The 17,048-nt window shown below is 39.7% G+C and overlaps 2 protein-coding genes across 2 annotated transcripts; one reads left to right on the top strand and one right to left on the bottom strand.

The window, feature by feature from the left end:
- The first annotated feature begins 2,421 nt into the window (after window positions 1-2,421).
- Window positions 2,422-4,512, top strand: LOC140770311 (cytochrome P450 78A9-like). The gene is made up of 2 exons (XM_073111446.1): window positions 2,422-3,553; window positions 3,679-4,512. Exons 1-2 carry the CDS (start codon window positions 2,555-2,557, stop codon window positions 4,300-4,302), a joined length of 1,623 nt encoding a protein of 540 aa, XP_072967547.1. The 5' UTR covers window positions 2,422-2,554; the 3' UTR covers window positions 4,303-4,512.
- A 3,279-nt stretch (window positions 4,513-7,791) lies between these two features.
- On the bottom strand, window positions 7,792-15,518 carry LOC140769897 (rab GTPase-activating protein 22-like). The gene is made up of 5 exons (XM_073110785.1): window positions 14,895-15,518; window positions 13,652-13,787; window positions 12,812-12,861; window positions 9,563-9,616; window positions 7,792-9,292 (listed from the first exon to the last, which is right to left on the bottom strand). Exons 1-5 carry the CDS (start codon window positions 15,053-15,055, stop codon window positions 8,062-8,064), a joined length of 1,632 nt encoding a protein of 543 aa, XP_072966886.1. The 5' UTR covers window positions 15,056-15,518; the 3' UTR covers window positions 7,792-8,061.
- Between the last annotated feature and the right edge of the window lie 1,530 nt (window positions 15,519-17,048).

Below are 17,048 nucleotides of genomic sequence, written 5' to 3'. Positions count from 1 at the left end.
AGAATGTTACGTGCAAATTTATTATAAGAGGTGTTTTGGATGATTTCTTTCAAACTTTTATTTATGGTTTCCTTGGAACGTAGGAGGAATGAGCTACATGGCTCTCTTGAAGATATATGATGTGATACTTCATTCTTTTCCTCTTTGATGTGATATGATTCTGATGGAGATACCGATGACCACTTGCTCACGTTTTCTCAAAAAAACAAATGACCACTTGCTCGTGCCTAAAAGCTTCCTCTAATGCTAAATGCCTAAATCCATGACATATTCCTGACTGCAGCTAACTCATCACTAGCAGTAGATACTTGCAAGCTTTGTTGTTGAGAAACAGTGTGCAAGCACTACAAAAAATCTGATTTTCTTACAGTGAAATTATATATCAAATCAAAATAATATCTTTAAAATGATTCAGAGATATCGACAGTATCCTAAGAATAATATATGACAATATCTCTGAAATTGCACAATATCTCTGAAATTCTAAGTAAACTCCTTGATAGCTACAATTTATGCATTATTTTGTTTGTTTTCTTTATCTTAGCCCACTAAGCAACTAGCCCATTCCCTACAAAGGTATGGAATTTCAACAACAACGACAACAAAAAATCTAGTTTTTTGTGCGTTCTCTATATTATTTAGATTTCACTAAGTCAGGACGTTGTGATTCTTGATTGGTTCTATGAAAGAAATAATCAATTTATACTCAACAGGTTGACTTTGGGACTTGCCAGTTATGACTTGGCTGAGTCTCGAGATGTTATTGAATTGTTGAGTAGAAGTTTGGTGATCCAAATTGCAGTTAGAAAAACAGTTGTTGATGTTAGTTAGGGGACTCGGTCGATCTAAGCCAACAGATTTCAGAGGCCTATGTGCAGATAATATCGTTTTAAATTCACTTCCAGCTATGTAAGATAGTTAATTAAGCATGAACCAAAAATTGAAGCCATGATGCATTTACTATGGAGAAGGAAATTGGACTTGGCAAATATTAATATCTGGCAAATAAGAACATTAGATACCCAAGAAGAATACTGACTGGATTTATTGAAATCAAATAAATTTCTTTCAAAAAATTAGGGAGATTTTTTTTATAAAAAAACACCATAAATTTGGCTTTATTATTATTCAACACTCTATCGTATAGATATTTATTATTTAACTCTCACTTTTTATATTTAATGTTTTAAAAATACTCTAGTATCAGTTTTATTAATCATCAATTATCATAAATATAAGATAAATTAACTTAGATGTAAAATAATATTTATACTTTTGAATAAATTAAAATTAACTCAAAAGAGTGTTTGTGAGATAATAAAAATAAAATATTAAGATCGAATCACCAATATGGTGTTAATAATAATATACGCAAATTCTGAGTTATTTTTTAGTAATTTCCCATTAAAAGTAAATTTGCGTACCAAGTATAATCCATCCATCTTTCTATCTTCGTTTGATTGGTGAGGATAATAATAATAATAATAATAATAATAATAATAATAATAAAAAGGACGAACCGTCGTATCGACTGCACAGACAGCATCAATTAATAGGGACCGAGTACCTAAGTTGAAAAGATTGAAGAGGCATAAGAATATTTATTAGTACCCCAGTTGAGACATGAATAGCATCTTCCATGCTACAAAATTGACAGGTGGAAAAAAAAGAAAAGAAAAACTTTCATTATTAGTGTCGAGTACCAAAGCCTTCTCCCAAAGCTAAGAGATGGTAGGTACGGAATTGGTAGCATACGAGGTAAGGTTAAGCTCAGCTACAGTTACTTTCTTAGAGAGGGACAAAGAATATATATAATATCACTACTTTTATTCTCTGGTAAAGGATCTCTGAAAGCTCTCTCCTTTGGTCACGGAGGCAGCATGGCAGGCAGTGGCACATCATAGCCCATAAATCGCTAAAAAGATAGGCATGGCCATGACATCTCATCATATATTTCCTTTATATTCTCTTGAGCTTCTCTTTAAAGTTGATGGATGCATCTGTATCTCATGTATCTAATGTAAACGTTAATCCCAACTATTTACTAATTAATCTAGTAATCAATCCCTTACGCCAGCTGTGATGCACGGGGCCACGTCTCTCTCTCGAGGACAGTAGGACACTGGTCACACCCTTAGGTCCTTTTCGATTGAATAGGAGATGAGCCGAGGTCACTCTCGTCATTGCGCACCTCCTATGTGGCCCCACTACACAGAGCCCGACAGGATACAACCACGCCACCCCCACGTGGCTTTCCTTTCACTCCTTTTCCGGTTCCTGATTCGATTGCTTTTCTGTTCGTTATGTGTTATTGGCGGCGCTACCCCTTCTTGGTAAAAAAAAAAGAAAATAAATAAATAAACTGCCAATAATCCTCGGCCACCAACTCTTTCTTATTGCATAACAAATATTGCAAAAATCAAAACCCAAAATTATTTTTTTTAGAAAAAAAAAGGAATTTAAATTGCTTTATTTGCGCTATAAAAGGAACCACCAAGGCCGCCTCCTCTCCTCAGACACTACACAGCTCTCTCCAACTTGTCAAACCAAAGCTATGAGCTCTCCGGTAGTAGAAGGTGGTTGGGTATTACTCCTCTCCTTAGCTGCCAAATGCGGCGTCCCCATCCCCGTCGCCGACCGCTCCATCCTCCTCTTTCTCTCCCTCCTCTTCTTTCTTTCCTTCTTCGCTACCGCCCTCCTCCACTGGGCCTATCCAGGAGGCCCAGCTTGGGGGAGGTATCGGCGGAGTAGGAATCGTGATGCTCTCCCCTCGATCCCCGGGCCGAGGGGCCTCCCTTTCCTCGGCAGCATGGGCCTCATGGTGGGCCTGGCCCATAGAAAGCTCGCGGCCGAAGCCCAAACCTTCGACGCCAAGCGTCTCATGGCCTTCACCCTCGGGGACACCCGCTTGGTCGTCACGGCCGACCCGGACGTCGCCCGGGAAATCCTCACCAGCCCGGCCTTCGCCGACCGCCCGGTGAAAGAAACCGCCTACCGCCTCATGTTCGACCGCGCCATCGGCTTCGCGCCTTACGGCGTGTACTGGCGTACGCTCCGCCGCATCGCCGCCACCCACCTCTTCTCCCCGAAGCAAATCGCCGCGTCCGGCTCGCGCCGCGCGGAGATCGCTGCGCAGATGACAAAAACATTAGCAAAATATTGCGACCGCCTTCATGTGGAGGTCAGGAAGGTGATAAAGATTGCGTCTTTGAACAACGTCATGTGGTCGGTGTTCGGAAGGAAGTACGATATCGAGGCCGAGAGCGAGGAGATGGAGGAGTTGCGGGCGATGGTGGAAGAAGGTTATGATATGTTAGGAAGGATCAATTGGTCGGATCACATCCCCCTGCTATCGGGTTTGGATCTCCAGAGGATCCGATCCCGATGCGACGGGCTCGTTCCAAGAGTCAACCGCTTCGTGAGCCGGATAATACAAGAGCATCGGCAGGGGATGATCCGGGATCCCGAAGCCGGCTCCGACTTCGTCGACGTTCTGCTGTCGCTGCAGGGTGAGGATAAGCTATCCGACGCCGATATGCTCGCCGTCCTATGGGTATAAGCAAAATTTCACTCCGCACCCCGTATAGTTTACTAATTAACTTTTAGTGTGTGTGTGTGTATATATATATATATATATATATTTATATTTCTTTTTAACATGTACATGTACATGTACAGGAAATGATATTTCGGGGTACGGACACCGTGGCGGTGCTGATAGAGTGGGTGCTCGCCCGGCTAGTCCTCCACCAAGACGTGCAAGCCAGAGTGCACGAGGAGCTCGACCGAGTGGTGGGCAGGCACCGTGCGGTGACCGGATCCGACCCGCCCTCGTTAACTTACCTCCAGAACGTAATCAAAGAGGCACTCAGGATGCACCCCCCGGGCCCACTCCTCTCCTGGGCCCGCCTCGCCACGTCTGACGTCCACGTTGACGGGAGGCTCGTGCCGGCTGGCACCACGGCGATGGTCAACATGTGGGCCATCGCCCGGGACCCGGACGTCTGGGCCGACCCCCTCGAGTTCCGACCGGATCGCTTCGCCGAGCCGGACGCACTCGACCTGTCCCTAACGGGTTCGGATCTGAGGCTGGCCCCGTTCGGATCCGGGAGGCGGAGCTGCCCGGGGAGGGCGATGGCGATGGCCACGGTCAGCTTCTGGGTCGCCTCCCTGCTGCACGAATTCGAGTGGCTGCCGCCGTCCGACGGGACACCCATCGACCTCTCGGAGGTCCTGAGGCTGTCCTGTGAGATGACAGTCCCCCTGGCCGTGAAACTGAGAGCCCGGCGCTGGTTAAGTTAAACTACGCCTTTTTCCGAACTTTGTGTGTGTGTATGTGTGTATATAAAGTGTGTGAAATATAAGCTTGAGAGTGTGTGTGTGTGTGTGTGAGAGAGAGAGAGAGAGAGTGAGTTTGTTTTCCTATTTCCTACTTTATTTCTTCTTCTTCTTCTTCTTCTTCTTCTTCTTCTTTTCAGCCATCTGCATGGAAAATAAAAAATGGTTTTCAATTTTGCATGATCACACGTATTCACGTTTTTTCACTTTGCAGAAGTAACCAAAATCAAATTATTTACAGTTAGTTTTGCAAAGTAAAAAATGAAGAAAGCTAGTTTGATCTTTTTGTGAAAACGATCTTTTTCCTCTTATTATTCATGTATGTACATATTCATCAGATAATATATTAGAAAAGAAGAAGAAGATACGGTAGTGCAAATTTCAGTTATCGATTAAGAAAGCTTAGTAGATGACAAACTTCTAACAAGATCATTGTGCACTTAATTTATGACTCATTTGTTATCGTAATAGATAATTGTTCATTTAATCAACTAATCTATTAACTACTGGACAAACTGGAGGTGTTTCATGTTGAACTAAATTTTATATTTATTAATTCACCAACTACTCTAGAAAATTATTAAACTATTTGAGAACGGTATGAATTTCAATCTAAGACCTTTGCTATGATACCATAACAAAAATAGACAGAGATGAAAATTATGATTTATATATTTTTTTATAGATAATATTCATTATAAATGTGTAGTCTAATCAAAGCCAAAGGAAACTAGTGATAGCCATGTTTAGACAAATTTATGGATGTCATTGTTGGTAGCTAAAAGGATTGAGTGATAAAGACAAAAGGGTGGCAATAGATCAATGTTGCAAGTTGATGAGTGCTCAAGCATGCATCACTTGGTAGTTAGTTGAGCATATGATATCACCTTTATCCTCTTATTGAACAAGGTCCACTTCTCCTCATTGGCCTTTCCTTTAAGGTTAGAGCTACAATTAACAGATATGTTGAATAGCATGAGTTGAGATGACATCTTCTTATCCTTTATATTATGTAGCTAGCCCTCCAAAGCAAGGTATACATAGTCTCTTTTATATAAGTTATTAAGAATATTATTAGCCAATTAGGTATCTTACATTATCAAGCACAAGGATACATCAATGCTGGCATCCTTTACTAGTTCAAAAATAATAATTTTCCCACCTATTATTGCACATTAAACTATCTAAAACCCAAAAAAAAATATAATAAGAATCTGTGAGCACCTGTGATCATCACCCAGATGGAATTAGAATAGCTTACATAGAATGGTTTATTAATCAACATATTTCAAATGTTCATCCTGTGGGAAGGGCTACATGTATTGTTGTTAATATTTACCAAAATTTGCTAGTATTTTATTAGTAATATTAATTCTTGGAATTTGTTGAACTACTGTGACTAGATTGATGGCACTTAAGAGAAAGATATGTTAATGATGTCATTTCTTCTTCCTCTTCTTCTTCTCTCTTAACCTTTTTTTTATTGCCTAATTAAACTGTTCTACATTTGAAAGGAAATATTAAATGAAATACTCTACAAATTCTTATCATCTAGTTCATGTCTGCAACTCATATGCCAAGCTCCAAGCACACAGAAAGATTATTCAGCAGACATAGTTTAAGCCAGCAGGTTGCTTTCATTGTCACACCTGACACACCCCAAAACTAATAAATTACTCCTAACCCACAGATAAATTAATATACTATCACAAAATTATTTATGAATTAATCCGTGTCATTCACTCATTGGCAGCAATTCCACAGGCCTTGGAGAACACAGAATAATGAATAGATATTAAAACAAACTAAATTGCACCACAAACCGATCTCATCACTCGTGCATCTCTCACGTAGCTGCCATCACAACCTTGGCCTTTTTATTGTGTTCCAACCCATTAATTGACAGTGATTTGAGGAGCTATCAACTTCTTTGCTTCAAAGGATTGAAAAGGACTTACATTGCAAAAACATTTGCATATGGATGAACATGTTTATCCTCTTGATAATACTTACACAATTGTTACACTTTTGTCTCTTCTTATCATCTATGAGCTACTCTTGGAATCCACTTGAGATTTTATATAGAGGTAAACTTAGCCACTTGGGTAATATCAGTGATATTAGCTAATCATTAGCCATTTTTAATGGCAAAGAAATAGTTGAGAGAGAAGACAATTGAATCCAAGTGAGGTGTGCACTTGGGAGTGGTGGGGGGTTTGAAAGGGTGAGATGCCGGCTTCTTTGAAGGGCAATGTTGGAAATAAAAAAAATATATAAAAATTGGAGACATGTAGTATGAACCGTTGGTTTTCTAGTAGTGAGTGTTAATCCACTAAGAGGCAATGTCTAGATATAGCATAATCTTTTTTTCTTTCCTTCTTAATTCTCCGATATCTCAATTAAAAAAAATAAATCTTAAAACCAAACAATTACCATGTTAAAAGAGGAATCATAAAAAAAAATTTACCTACAAGCTTAAATTTTCCGTGAACTCAAAAGGATGTAGAGTGTTTAAGTAACATAAAAAAAAAAAGTAAATTATACACTTTTACTTCGACACGGGTAGTAAAATATGATATTAGGCTATACGGGGCGGTGCAGGAGGTGAAAATGTAATTAACCCTAGATGATATTATCTACGAGGTTCACCCAACGGATTGAAAGAGACCCTAACAGAAATGTGCCTATAGAAAAAGAAAGATAGAAAGAAAGAAGAAAAAAAAAAGAAACAAATCAGAGAGAGTTTGTATGCCACATTAATTGTGATCTCCATTGGATTTATGATGTGAAATGGTATAAAGACAATCCTAGCAAAAAGACATTGAGGATTTAGATAGGCATCTTGGCCTGTGGGGTCTCATTATGTCCGGAAGTTGCAACCCTCATTTGGGTTGTCTTTGTTCTTCATCACTCCCCAATGGAGCTATCACATCTCCTGTAGATGGAGTAGTACTACCAACTATGCCTCTACCTAATCTATCTATGCTCCTTATATATGATATACTTTGTGGAGCAAATCCAACTTCAGTAAAGCAGCAACAACTTGAGTTATTTGATGCACGTGGGGTAAGGAATGTTTTGAGAGCATAGCATAAGACATTTAGATTATGCCAGTGTTAGGCCAGTAACTATTGGCTTCAATAGGATTATTATTAGTATTGTTTGCATCAGTTACAGTTTAGTTTGGCCCAAGTTGCAATCAGTAGTCAACTGTCAATAGAACAATAGAACAGTTGGGGTAGTTTGTTAATTTTGAATGAAGCTATTCGCATATAATGATATAATTCCTCTCTCTCTCTCTCTCTCTCTCTCTCTCTCTCCAGGTACAGATAGATGTACAGTTGCAGAAGTAAATTTTAGTAGCAAGTCATGGATTCTAAATTGAAATTTTTCATGGAGACAGATGCCTTTACTAGCTTACCAAAAGTGTCAGGCTAAAGCATAAGAGAAATGTGAGGCTAATAGATATGACAAACTCTATTCTGCCAACTTTTTTTGTCCATTCACCACAAGTTACATAGTTAGATAATTAGGTGCGTAAAAGTTAATCAATACAGAAGTCTCTACCACAGGATCCAAGCAAGCTCAACAATTTTGTTCAAATTGGAGTGGATATACTAAATGAAGTGATGTCGATCCACTGAAGAAACGGGCCGAAACCTCCAAGAATAATGCTGAGCCATATGACTTCCAAGAATGAATGAACTGGGAAAGGAATGGGCCTCAGATCTTGTTGTGGAGATTAACAATGAGATCATGAGCATCTTCCAAAAGCCTCCAGACATCTAGCTGCCCTGCCATGCTGTTGCATTCCCTTAAGATCTCATCCATGCTGCTGTACTTCTGGATAATCAACTTCCTCCTCTGCAGAACAGAAGCGGCAATGGCATACAGCAGCAAGTCGTCGGTTGGTGGAGGCCGTAACCTTATCCTTCCCCACATGGATTTGCCAATTCCTGCCCGGATAGTGGCCTGATCAGCCCACATTACCTCCCACAGGCACGCAGTCTGCTCAAATGTCAACTCTCGTCGGAAGAGAACTACCACCATTCTATACACAAAGCAGCAATCCTCAGCTTGCAGCTTCTCCAAATGCCGATATAGGTGTGAGTCCTTACACTTGATGATCTTGGACACGATGTTCAGCTGCCTCCGGATCCCTACCTCATCGAGCCTAAAATTGTGCCGGGCTTTTCTCATAAAACCAACAAAGCACCAGAAGGCCTCATGATCTTCCTCGATCACTGCCACTATAGGCGACAGGAGGTCACTCATACCTTGGCAGTAGCCAGTTTCTGGGTCGTAGACTGCATATGCCTCAAGAACAGCAACCAAACGAGCGGCATGGTAAATCATGCATGGCTCTAAGTGGTCGTAGTCCTTTAATCCAACAGACTCTGCAGATTGGAGGGCCTTCTCCTCGGAGACTGCAGCTTGCTTTTCAGAGTACAAGACCCACTCTGGATTGGCTCGGATGGCATCTACACGGATGATACGCTGCCATGTGACATAATCCTCAGAAGTTCGATCGGACTGAAAAAAGTCTCCCTTAGCTGAAGAACTCCTGCTATATTTAGGATCAGGTTCCATATTCGCTTCGGCTATGGAGGACATTTGCATGCTCTCAGATTCTTCCTCATCAGAAGATTCAGAGTCAGAAGAATCTGTCTCTACTGTATATGTAGATACATTTATTCTACTTTTATCTTCTTGTTCTTCTTCTCCTTCTTCTTCTTCCTCAATATATAGATTGGATGCAGAAGTTACAACATCCAATGTTTGGGCTGAGACAGAAACCCTTCCATTGTGTTCTGCAAAACCAGGAGATTCAGGGCCCTCATCAAAACTAGGGTCCTCTTCATAACTGACTTCATCAATAGCAGTTGACCCATTTCCCTTTTCATACTGAACTGCAAGCTGTTCGCATTGTTGCCTCAGCTTTCCATACTCTTTCCTGTAAAAAATGGACAAAATGTTTATGTGACAACATACTAGAAAGTATAATTAACTTGAAAATAATAGCATGATTATCTTCTGATTGTCTGATAATATCTTATCCAAAAATATGGATAAGTAAATCAAGTCAACAACTATCATTAGAATTCACTACATACATGCTCCCTCACTGTTACATAAGTGCACACAATTCTTTTGATTCCATTAACTTAATCCAGCATCTAAATACTGCAAAAAAGAGGGGAAGTTAGATAGGCGAATAGAGTACCTTTTCCTTATCATGATGGCATTTCGTTCAGCCTCTGAGCTGTTCAAATCATAGCTGTAAAAAGAAGCAACTAAACCACATTAAGAACATGCTAGGAAAACAAAGCTCAAAATAATGCAGTTCTATGTCCTAAACCCCATCATGTAGTGTAAATATATAAATAAATCTGATGACTGCAAAATGCACATTCCACAACATTCCAAATACAAAATTTACTGTCACACAAGTTAAAGGATTATAAATTCTTTTTTTTAAAAAAAATCTAATACAGTTACCACAAGATAAAGTAGCAGGGATGTACAGTAAATGTGCTTATACTGACATTAACAAAAATCAGAATGCGCAACAGATTTTTGGAAATTCATTTCACTTCAAATTGTTTCACAAGTTTTTCCATATGAGAATGATTATCCATACACTTAACCCTACCTTTTCTTTGTTCCTCACTACATATTTGACCATGTTTACCTTACTAAAAGAATGATGAGCGTACAGCTGACAATTTTCTAGTTTCTAGACAACAAATTGTAGTTCAGTCAGCATGACAATATCCTTCACATTTGTAGATATAAGGAGAAGGAATTTAGAGTAAACCTAGGTAGAAGTTTTATACTAAACAAATAGGTTAGCATGAGTTCGCTTATGATGTGGAGATTACACTCCTATTTTGGAGACTCCCATATAAAGAATCCATGTTGAACATGTATCAGTGAGTTGGATACTGGTTAGTTATTAAATAGGACTATAGGAGCCTCTCAGAGTATGAAGATAGCCCACATTACACTTTCCAATTTATTCTTGGTGTACTTACCTTACTTGGCAATCAGTAATAATCAAGCTTACAAAAAGATAGTGCTTCCTCCAAGCCCATCATACAAATAGCATGCATATTTGCAATAGTTTAATATATCCAGCAAGTTGTGGCTAAGCCGCTAAGTAATACAATTAAGAGTCCATCTTCTTAGCAGGAAAGCACGAATACCGAAATAGAATAGAAGAAATTATATTGAACCAAGATTGCCACCACCAGAACTGATGGTAGCAAATGCAGAACCCCAATGTCAAGTCCTTCAGAGGATTTGCCTTCATGAATTTCAACCATTATTATACCTACACTCAACTGTAACCGACTGCCAGTCTAGGACAAGTGACAAAGAGCAATAGAACTTAGAAGAACACAACTTCTTTCTGCCATCACATCTTTGGTCTAAATTTTGAGTTTATGCAAAAGGACATATGTATGTTCATTTATACATTCACTATAAATAGGAGCAGGTCACTGATGTAACCCCTCGAAAGTGGTGATCTTACTATAAGAGAGTAGGGTTGTCAAGCTTGACGAGCAGTTCGAACTTGGCTCAAGCTCGGCTCGGCTGAAGCTCGAGTCCGGCTCGGCTCGGTCAAAGTTGAGCCAAGCTCGAGCCGTTGTAATCGGCTCGAAATTAATATTGAGCCGAGACTGAGCTGGAGCCAACTCGCTCAGGCTTGGCTCGATAGGCTCGATAGCCTGACTAACTACAACTAAAGACACGTAGCATAAAGAAATATTGACACATGTTCTTCACCTACCCCACCCCACCCTCACCCATCACTGTCACCCTCCCTATCCTCACTTATCACTCTCACCCACCCCACCCCACCCCACCCTCACCCTCATCCACTAGACCACCACCCATAGCCTCACCCCACGCACCATCACCTCCTCCCTCTCCATCGACCTCCATCGGCTAACCGCCACCTCCTACTCTCCATTGGCCTCCTCCTCCTCCATCGACATCTCCTTGGCGTCGGCCTCCTCTTATTCCTCCACCCCGTTGGCTTCCTCCTCCTCCTCCTCCATTGACCATCTCCTCATCATCGTCATCTCCTCCATCCGTCTCCTACTCCTCCCTTGGCAAGCCGCCGTCCACGCCACCACTGCCCACGCCACTACCGCCCACGCCACCACCGCCTCATCCTCTAATCAAGCTCGAGCTCTACTATGGCTCAGCTCAAGCTTGGTTAAGCTCAGGTCGAGTTAGGCTCAGGTCGAGCTCAAGCTGAGCCAGGTCGAGCTTAAGCTGAGCCGAGCTTGAGCAGAATTATAAGGCTCAAAAGTAATTTCGAGCCGAGCCTGAGGTAGAGCCAGCTCACTCAAGCTTGGCTCATTTACACCCCTATAAAAGAGGTCTTGATTTGGCTCCCAAAAAGTTATTGCTGACTAAGAATCCTACTATTCATTATTAGGACAGACAATTCTCCAAGATCAAAAAGATGATTTTCTACCTCAATTTGAAAATTTTTGGAAGTGTTGCACAATCAATCTCATTTTAAAGATCTGCAGAATAGTTGTTAACTAGCCTTTGAGTATCCCATCAAATTCTTCTTCTTAAAAGTAGGTTTTATTGCAAATCACATCATTTCATGTTATGTCTATGTGATAAAACTAGTGTACGAGCCCCAACTTATCTTAGAACAGATAGCCCATACAGTAGGTAGGCAAGAGTATTATTCTAATAGACAGTTTAGGGCACATAATGGGGACACCAGGTTTGATCATTCTTCTTCCCTCCTCTGTTTAAAGAAGATGGGAATAGCAGAACTCTGCACTGCCAAAATAATGTTACACTCCCTGCAAGCCAAAAATAGATCTGTTTAACATGTCATTGTCTTTAGTACGGAACATTTAGATGCCCAGACAATCCACTGTCACTCTCTATATATGATTATTTGCTAATAGCCTAAAATCAAACCGTCAAACTATAGAAGTTTAGCATAAAGTTCTCATCCATTTATTAATAAAAAAAACCAGATATTAGTGCAGAAAAAAAAGAAGCAAAAAAGAAGCTAGAACTACCCAAATTTATCAATTCCTGTCATGGTGCCATCACATGATAATTAACAGGCTAAAAATGTTAAGGAACGTATGTATATTGTATACCATTAATTGCAAACAGGCTACCATTTTAACGATATTTGAGCACAGTCCTCAATGTGCATATGCATAGCTATACACATACACATAGATGTATTGGCAATTTGGTATTCGACAAGTATAAGGACTCCTTTACATGGAGAAGGGGCAATGGTGAACTCATCTGCAACAGATTTTTACCAAGGATAAAAGCAAGAGACAAACCTTGGTTCAAGAATTCCAAAATAAAAAAGAGGATTATAATGAAAAGAACACAGATTAGAGCAACCACGCTTTAATATAAAATAACAGAAGTTACTAGACTCCCAACAGAAAAGGAACAATTTGAATCTTACACTCCAAGAAGGAAAGGCCAAACTTCAGCCCTAATGCTTGGATCAATTCCCTGTTATCATGAGAAAAAACAAAGAAATTGTCAACATTATCCAATGAGAAAAGGAACAAGATATTGAAGAATAAACAATAGCTCCAACAATATTTCAAGTTCCAGCAGCGGTGGTCAGTTTTCCAAAAATCCAAAATTGCCATACTGTCAGCAATTTAGACAGTTTTAGCAGTTCTAATCATTTTCCAAACTTTTGCTCTCGGATAATTTATGTTGTGTTAATTTCAGCTAATTTCAACTAATTCCTTTGGGCTTTAGCAAATTTCTGCCAGTTTCAATTTGTATCAGAGAAGTTTTAGCTGAATCTCAATAAATAATCTAAGTTATACAGAAAGGACCACAGAAAGTTTTCTTCAAGTTCTAACTTCTAAGTGGTCTCTAAGGATGGAAATAACTTGGGTAAACCTGAACCGTACCAGTTGATCAAGCATAGATGAAAATCAAGACTTAAAAATTTACTGGGTCAGAAATGTGCCTCACATGGGATGGATCCAAACAGAAAACCAAACAAAATTTGTTCAAAATATGGGGTACAGAACTCCAACTGAAACACAAACAGGAACAAACCCCAAACGATGTCTGACCCTATTTGATCCACCAAGCAATTGTGTAAGATCTAGGTCTACATTTTGGAGTTTGGACCTCAAGTGTATATGAGTTGTTTCTAGCTCAAGCTAGATCTGGATGCCAGCTGAACCATTTGTTACCCTAGCTAAGAAACTCAGTGTCTTTCTATGAAAACAATGCAAACAAAAGTGTAGAGCATATTTGTGAAAATTTATGAGCTTACTCCTCTGCGAACTTTTTTAAGAAACTTCACCCCTCCATCACGAAATCTTCCATTTGCTGAAAATAGACAGTACCATTGCCTACGAGAAAGTGCATGTTTTCTTTTTCTTCGAGACCAGGCTGATCTAAGGCTTCCTCTGAAAATAAGCCACATGATGTAAGCAAATGTTAAAAATGAATACAGAGCCAATAGCAAAATTAACAAAGGACATTTGGATACTTTGAAGCTCTTCTGTGTTTTAAAGTTTAAAGTAAAACAACAGGTCTGACAAGATGACATGCAAAAACCTACTTTAACTTATAAGCATAAATTTATCAACTGAAACACAATAAGAACAAAAAAAATGGATATTCCAAATGATGACTAGACACGACAAGATTTTGGAGGGTTGCACAAGATTAGATAAGGTAACAAGGAGAATTGCCTAAAGAAACGACGGGACAAATGAATTGTGCATATCCCACTATGCATGCATATTACAATCAAAATGAATTAGTCCTTCGAGAGATCCTTGGGGGACTGGGATTTGTTTTGGAAGCCTACTGACAGAGTTACAACTCACACACTAATTTCAGATAAGTCTAAAAGAGGAATTACACCACAAAATCTACCCTCTTTCCAAACAAAAATACAGCCAACATGTAGAACTGAGGCACTGTATCTATTAATGTACAAGCTATTGCATGCATCCACAAACTCAGTCATTCGTCTAAGTTCAGTTCCATAATTTGAGAACAATGTCTGGAAAATTTTAACAAACCCCGCTAGACACATTAAACAACTGAGGAAAAGAGAAGTCTGATTGAACCTAAAAATTGAAAAATAATCTAAAACGGGCTAGTCCATGTGACATGGAGCAATGCCAAGATAAGTCACTCACCCACAGTATCCAGAGTTTCAATACAAAGACAGCAGAAAAGAAAAACTAAACAAATTATTTCGGAAGCAGCTTCTATTCCCCAAGCAGCCGTTGATATAACTCCATGCCCAGAATTAGCAACAATTGGCTACCTCGTAGATCCACAATCTACCCAATTTAGCAAAATATCTATAATTGTTTCACGACACAATATAATTTCGCCTCACTACAATTGGAAGCTATCTCGCCACTAATTGGCGAAAGAAACTTAGAAAGAGAAATAAATACACTTTATAATCTCCTAAAATTAGAAGGAAAATTTTTAAATGACAAAAAGAAGTCTCAAGGAAAGGATAAGGGAAAAAAGACTAAAGGGCGGCTCACCGATCAGAGAGATGCGTAGAAGACGAGGAGGAGGAGGAGGCAACAACAAGAAGCGATCGCAGATGGATCCACGACGACAAGGGAGGGGAAGACGACAACGACGCCGACGAAGACGGCAACGACAAGCTCGACGACGTGGTGGATCTTCTCACAGCTTCCATCTTTTCCCCTCTCCTCTTCAAGAAGGAAAGGAAGGATCTTTCCGTGTTTTCCCTCTTGGGTTTCTACCTACAAGAGGACACAACACGGCCACGGCGACCTCACCCACCGCCGCCACTACACCGGCTACTCCACCATGAATGGCTTCCCCTCTTCCCCCTCTCCCAAACTCACCACCGACCATTACCCAACTCTCCCTTCTCTCTCTCTCTCTCTCTCTCTCTCTCTCTCTCTCTCTCTCTCTCTCTCTCTCTCTCTCTTTCTTGGGTCGTTGGGCGTAGGGATCGTTCGATGGATTAGGCGTATACCGATTTACCCCCAGAGATGGAGGAAAAAAAGGTTGGGGTTTGGAATCAGTAGGAACAGTGCTTACTTTTAGTAAAGAATGGTGGGAAGTGGGTCAGTGGAGAAGACGGAGAGGTAAAGAGACGACGGAGGCGGAGACCCATCCAATCATGCTCTTTCTTCCCTCCCTCATGTTTCGGTTAAACAAATAAATAAATAAAATGGTTAATTATATTTTGGCCCTCAAGGAAAAAAAGAATTAGAAACCTACGCCTCCCGCCCGAATTATCTACATCATATATCACTCACTCTCTCCATTAAAAAATAAAATTCTATTAAAAAATTAATTTTAAAATATTCATTAATTAATTACATTGAAATTTCTAGAAAAATATTAACAGATGCTAACTTTATTTCTAAGGGGTAAAATAGCGACACGTAATTAACCATATTTATTTTATAAAAAGCTTCCTCCTTTTATTTCTTTTTTATATGCTTTATCCGCAAAAAATGTCATCTTTCTTCCATCAATAATAATAATAATAATAATAAATAAATAAATGTGAGGTTTTGAATATTTGATTTTGAACGATTAAATAGTGCGGAAAATGTGGAATAAATTTGATGGGCCCATCTACTAGTAGTAGTAGTGTTTGTCCCCTTTTGCTTTTTGGAATGGAGTGTGAGAAGAGAAAAACTCCGCGTTGGGATTGGATAGACGTAATGATTTCCATGTAACATTGTCACTCGTCTTTATTTTCTTCCTACCAACCAATAAAGTCGGAGAACTTTGTTAACCAGCGTAGTGTACGCTGACATTAATACGAGTTCCAGCTGAGTTTACTTAGTCTTATGGTGAAGTTTGAATTGGATTTATTGGCAATGACTCGGAAGTTGCTCTTGAATCAAGAGGAGGAGGTCAAGTGCTTCATCTTTTTAAGTCCCTCCTAATAATAATATTATTATAAAGAATTTAAAGACACGTAATTATCATGCCCATTTTATTATAATAAGAGTACATAATTTATATATATATATATATATATATATATATATATATATATGTGTGTGTGTGTGTGTTATACACCAGAGTTTACTATTATAAATTGAAGAAAAAATAAAAAATAATTAAATTACAAAAGTCTTGAATTAGCTTTATTAAACGTGAGACAATATTTGAGCCCTACTTATAGAATAAGCAAACACCGAGGAGTCTAAGCTTGTCCCTACTCAACCCGATAAATCTCTCTATGTATATTGTATGTTTGTATGCCTTTTATATTCAAATATACTATTAAAAATGATGGCTAGTTAATAAATACTCAAGCAATTAGATTAGGATTTAATAGTTGGATCCTAAGTCTATTAGCTCTAGATAAGCCAATCAAGCAAGGTTGTAAATAACCCTAGCGGCCACCCTTTTGTCAAATCCAAGCCCGTTACGTCCCTACTAGTTACCGCCTCCCTCGTTAGGCTTGGGACTACCTAGAACCCTTTTTTCACTGCCACTCCCTATTGCCACTCTTCGCCGCCACCGCTGATCTTCTTCTCCTCCCCTTCCTCGCCAATTCCAAGCTTGGTATCCACCCTTCTGCCAATTTTCCACTCATGATGTAGTAGCTCCATCATTGTAGAATCTCCCTCGCTCTTGGTGCCCTCCACCTAACAAGCCTCACTACCATGCCGGGTAGATGAGGCCCTCTAGAATGG

The sequence above is a fragment of the Typha angustifolia genome, chromosome 11 (assembly GCF_048772165.1).
Source record: "Typha angustifolia cultivar Huaian chromosome 11, ASM4877216v1, whole genome shotgun sequence".
Lineage (NCBI taxonomy): Eukaryota > Viridiplantae > Streptophyta > Magnoliopsida > Poales > Typhaceae > Typha > Typha angustifolia.
Note: the sequence above shows the minus strand (reverse complement) of the source record. Positions and strands in the feature narration are given on the sequence as shown.

Bases quoted from the DNA above. Each gene is read 5' to 3' on its own strand.
- LOC140770311 (XM_073111446.1), top strand. From the start codon at position 2,555: ATGAGCTCTCCGGTAGTAGAAGGTGGTTGGGTATTACTCCTCTCCTTA. The intron at 3,554-3,678 runs GTATAAGCAAAA...GTACATGTACAG, and splicing joins ATATGCTCGCCGTCCTATGG to GAAATGATATTTCGGGGTAC.
- LOC140769897 (XM_073110785.1), bottom strand. From the start codon at position 15,055: ATGGAAGCTGTGAGAAGATCCACCACGTCGTCGAGCTTGTCGTTGCCG. The intron at 13,788-14,894 runs GTGAGCCGCCCT...GCTTATTTTCAG, and splicing joins TCTACGCATCTCTCTGATCG to AGGAAGCCTTAGATCAGCCT. The intron at 9,617-12,811 runs GTAAGATTCAAA...TTCTTTTTACAG, and splicing joins TGGCCTTTCCTTCTTGGAGT to CTATGATTTGAACAGCTCAG.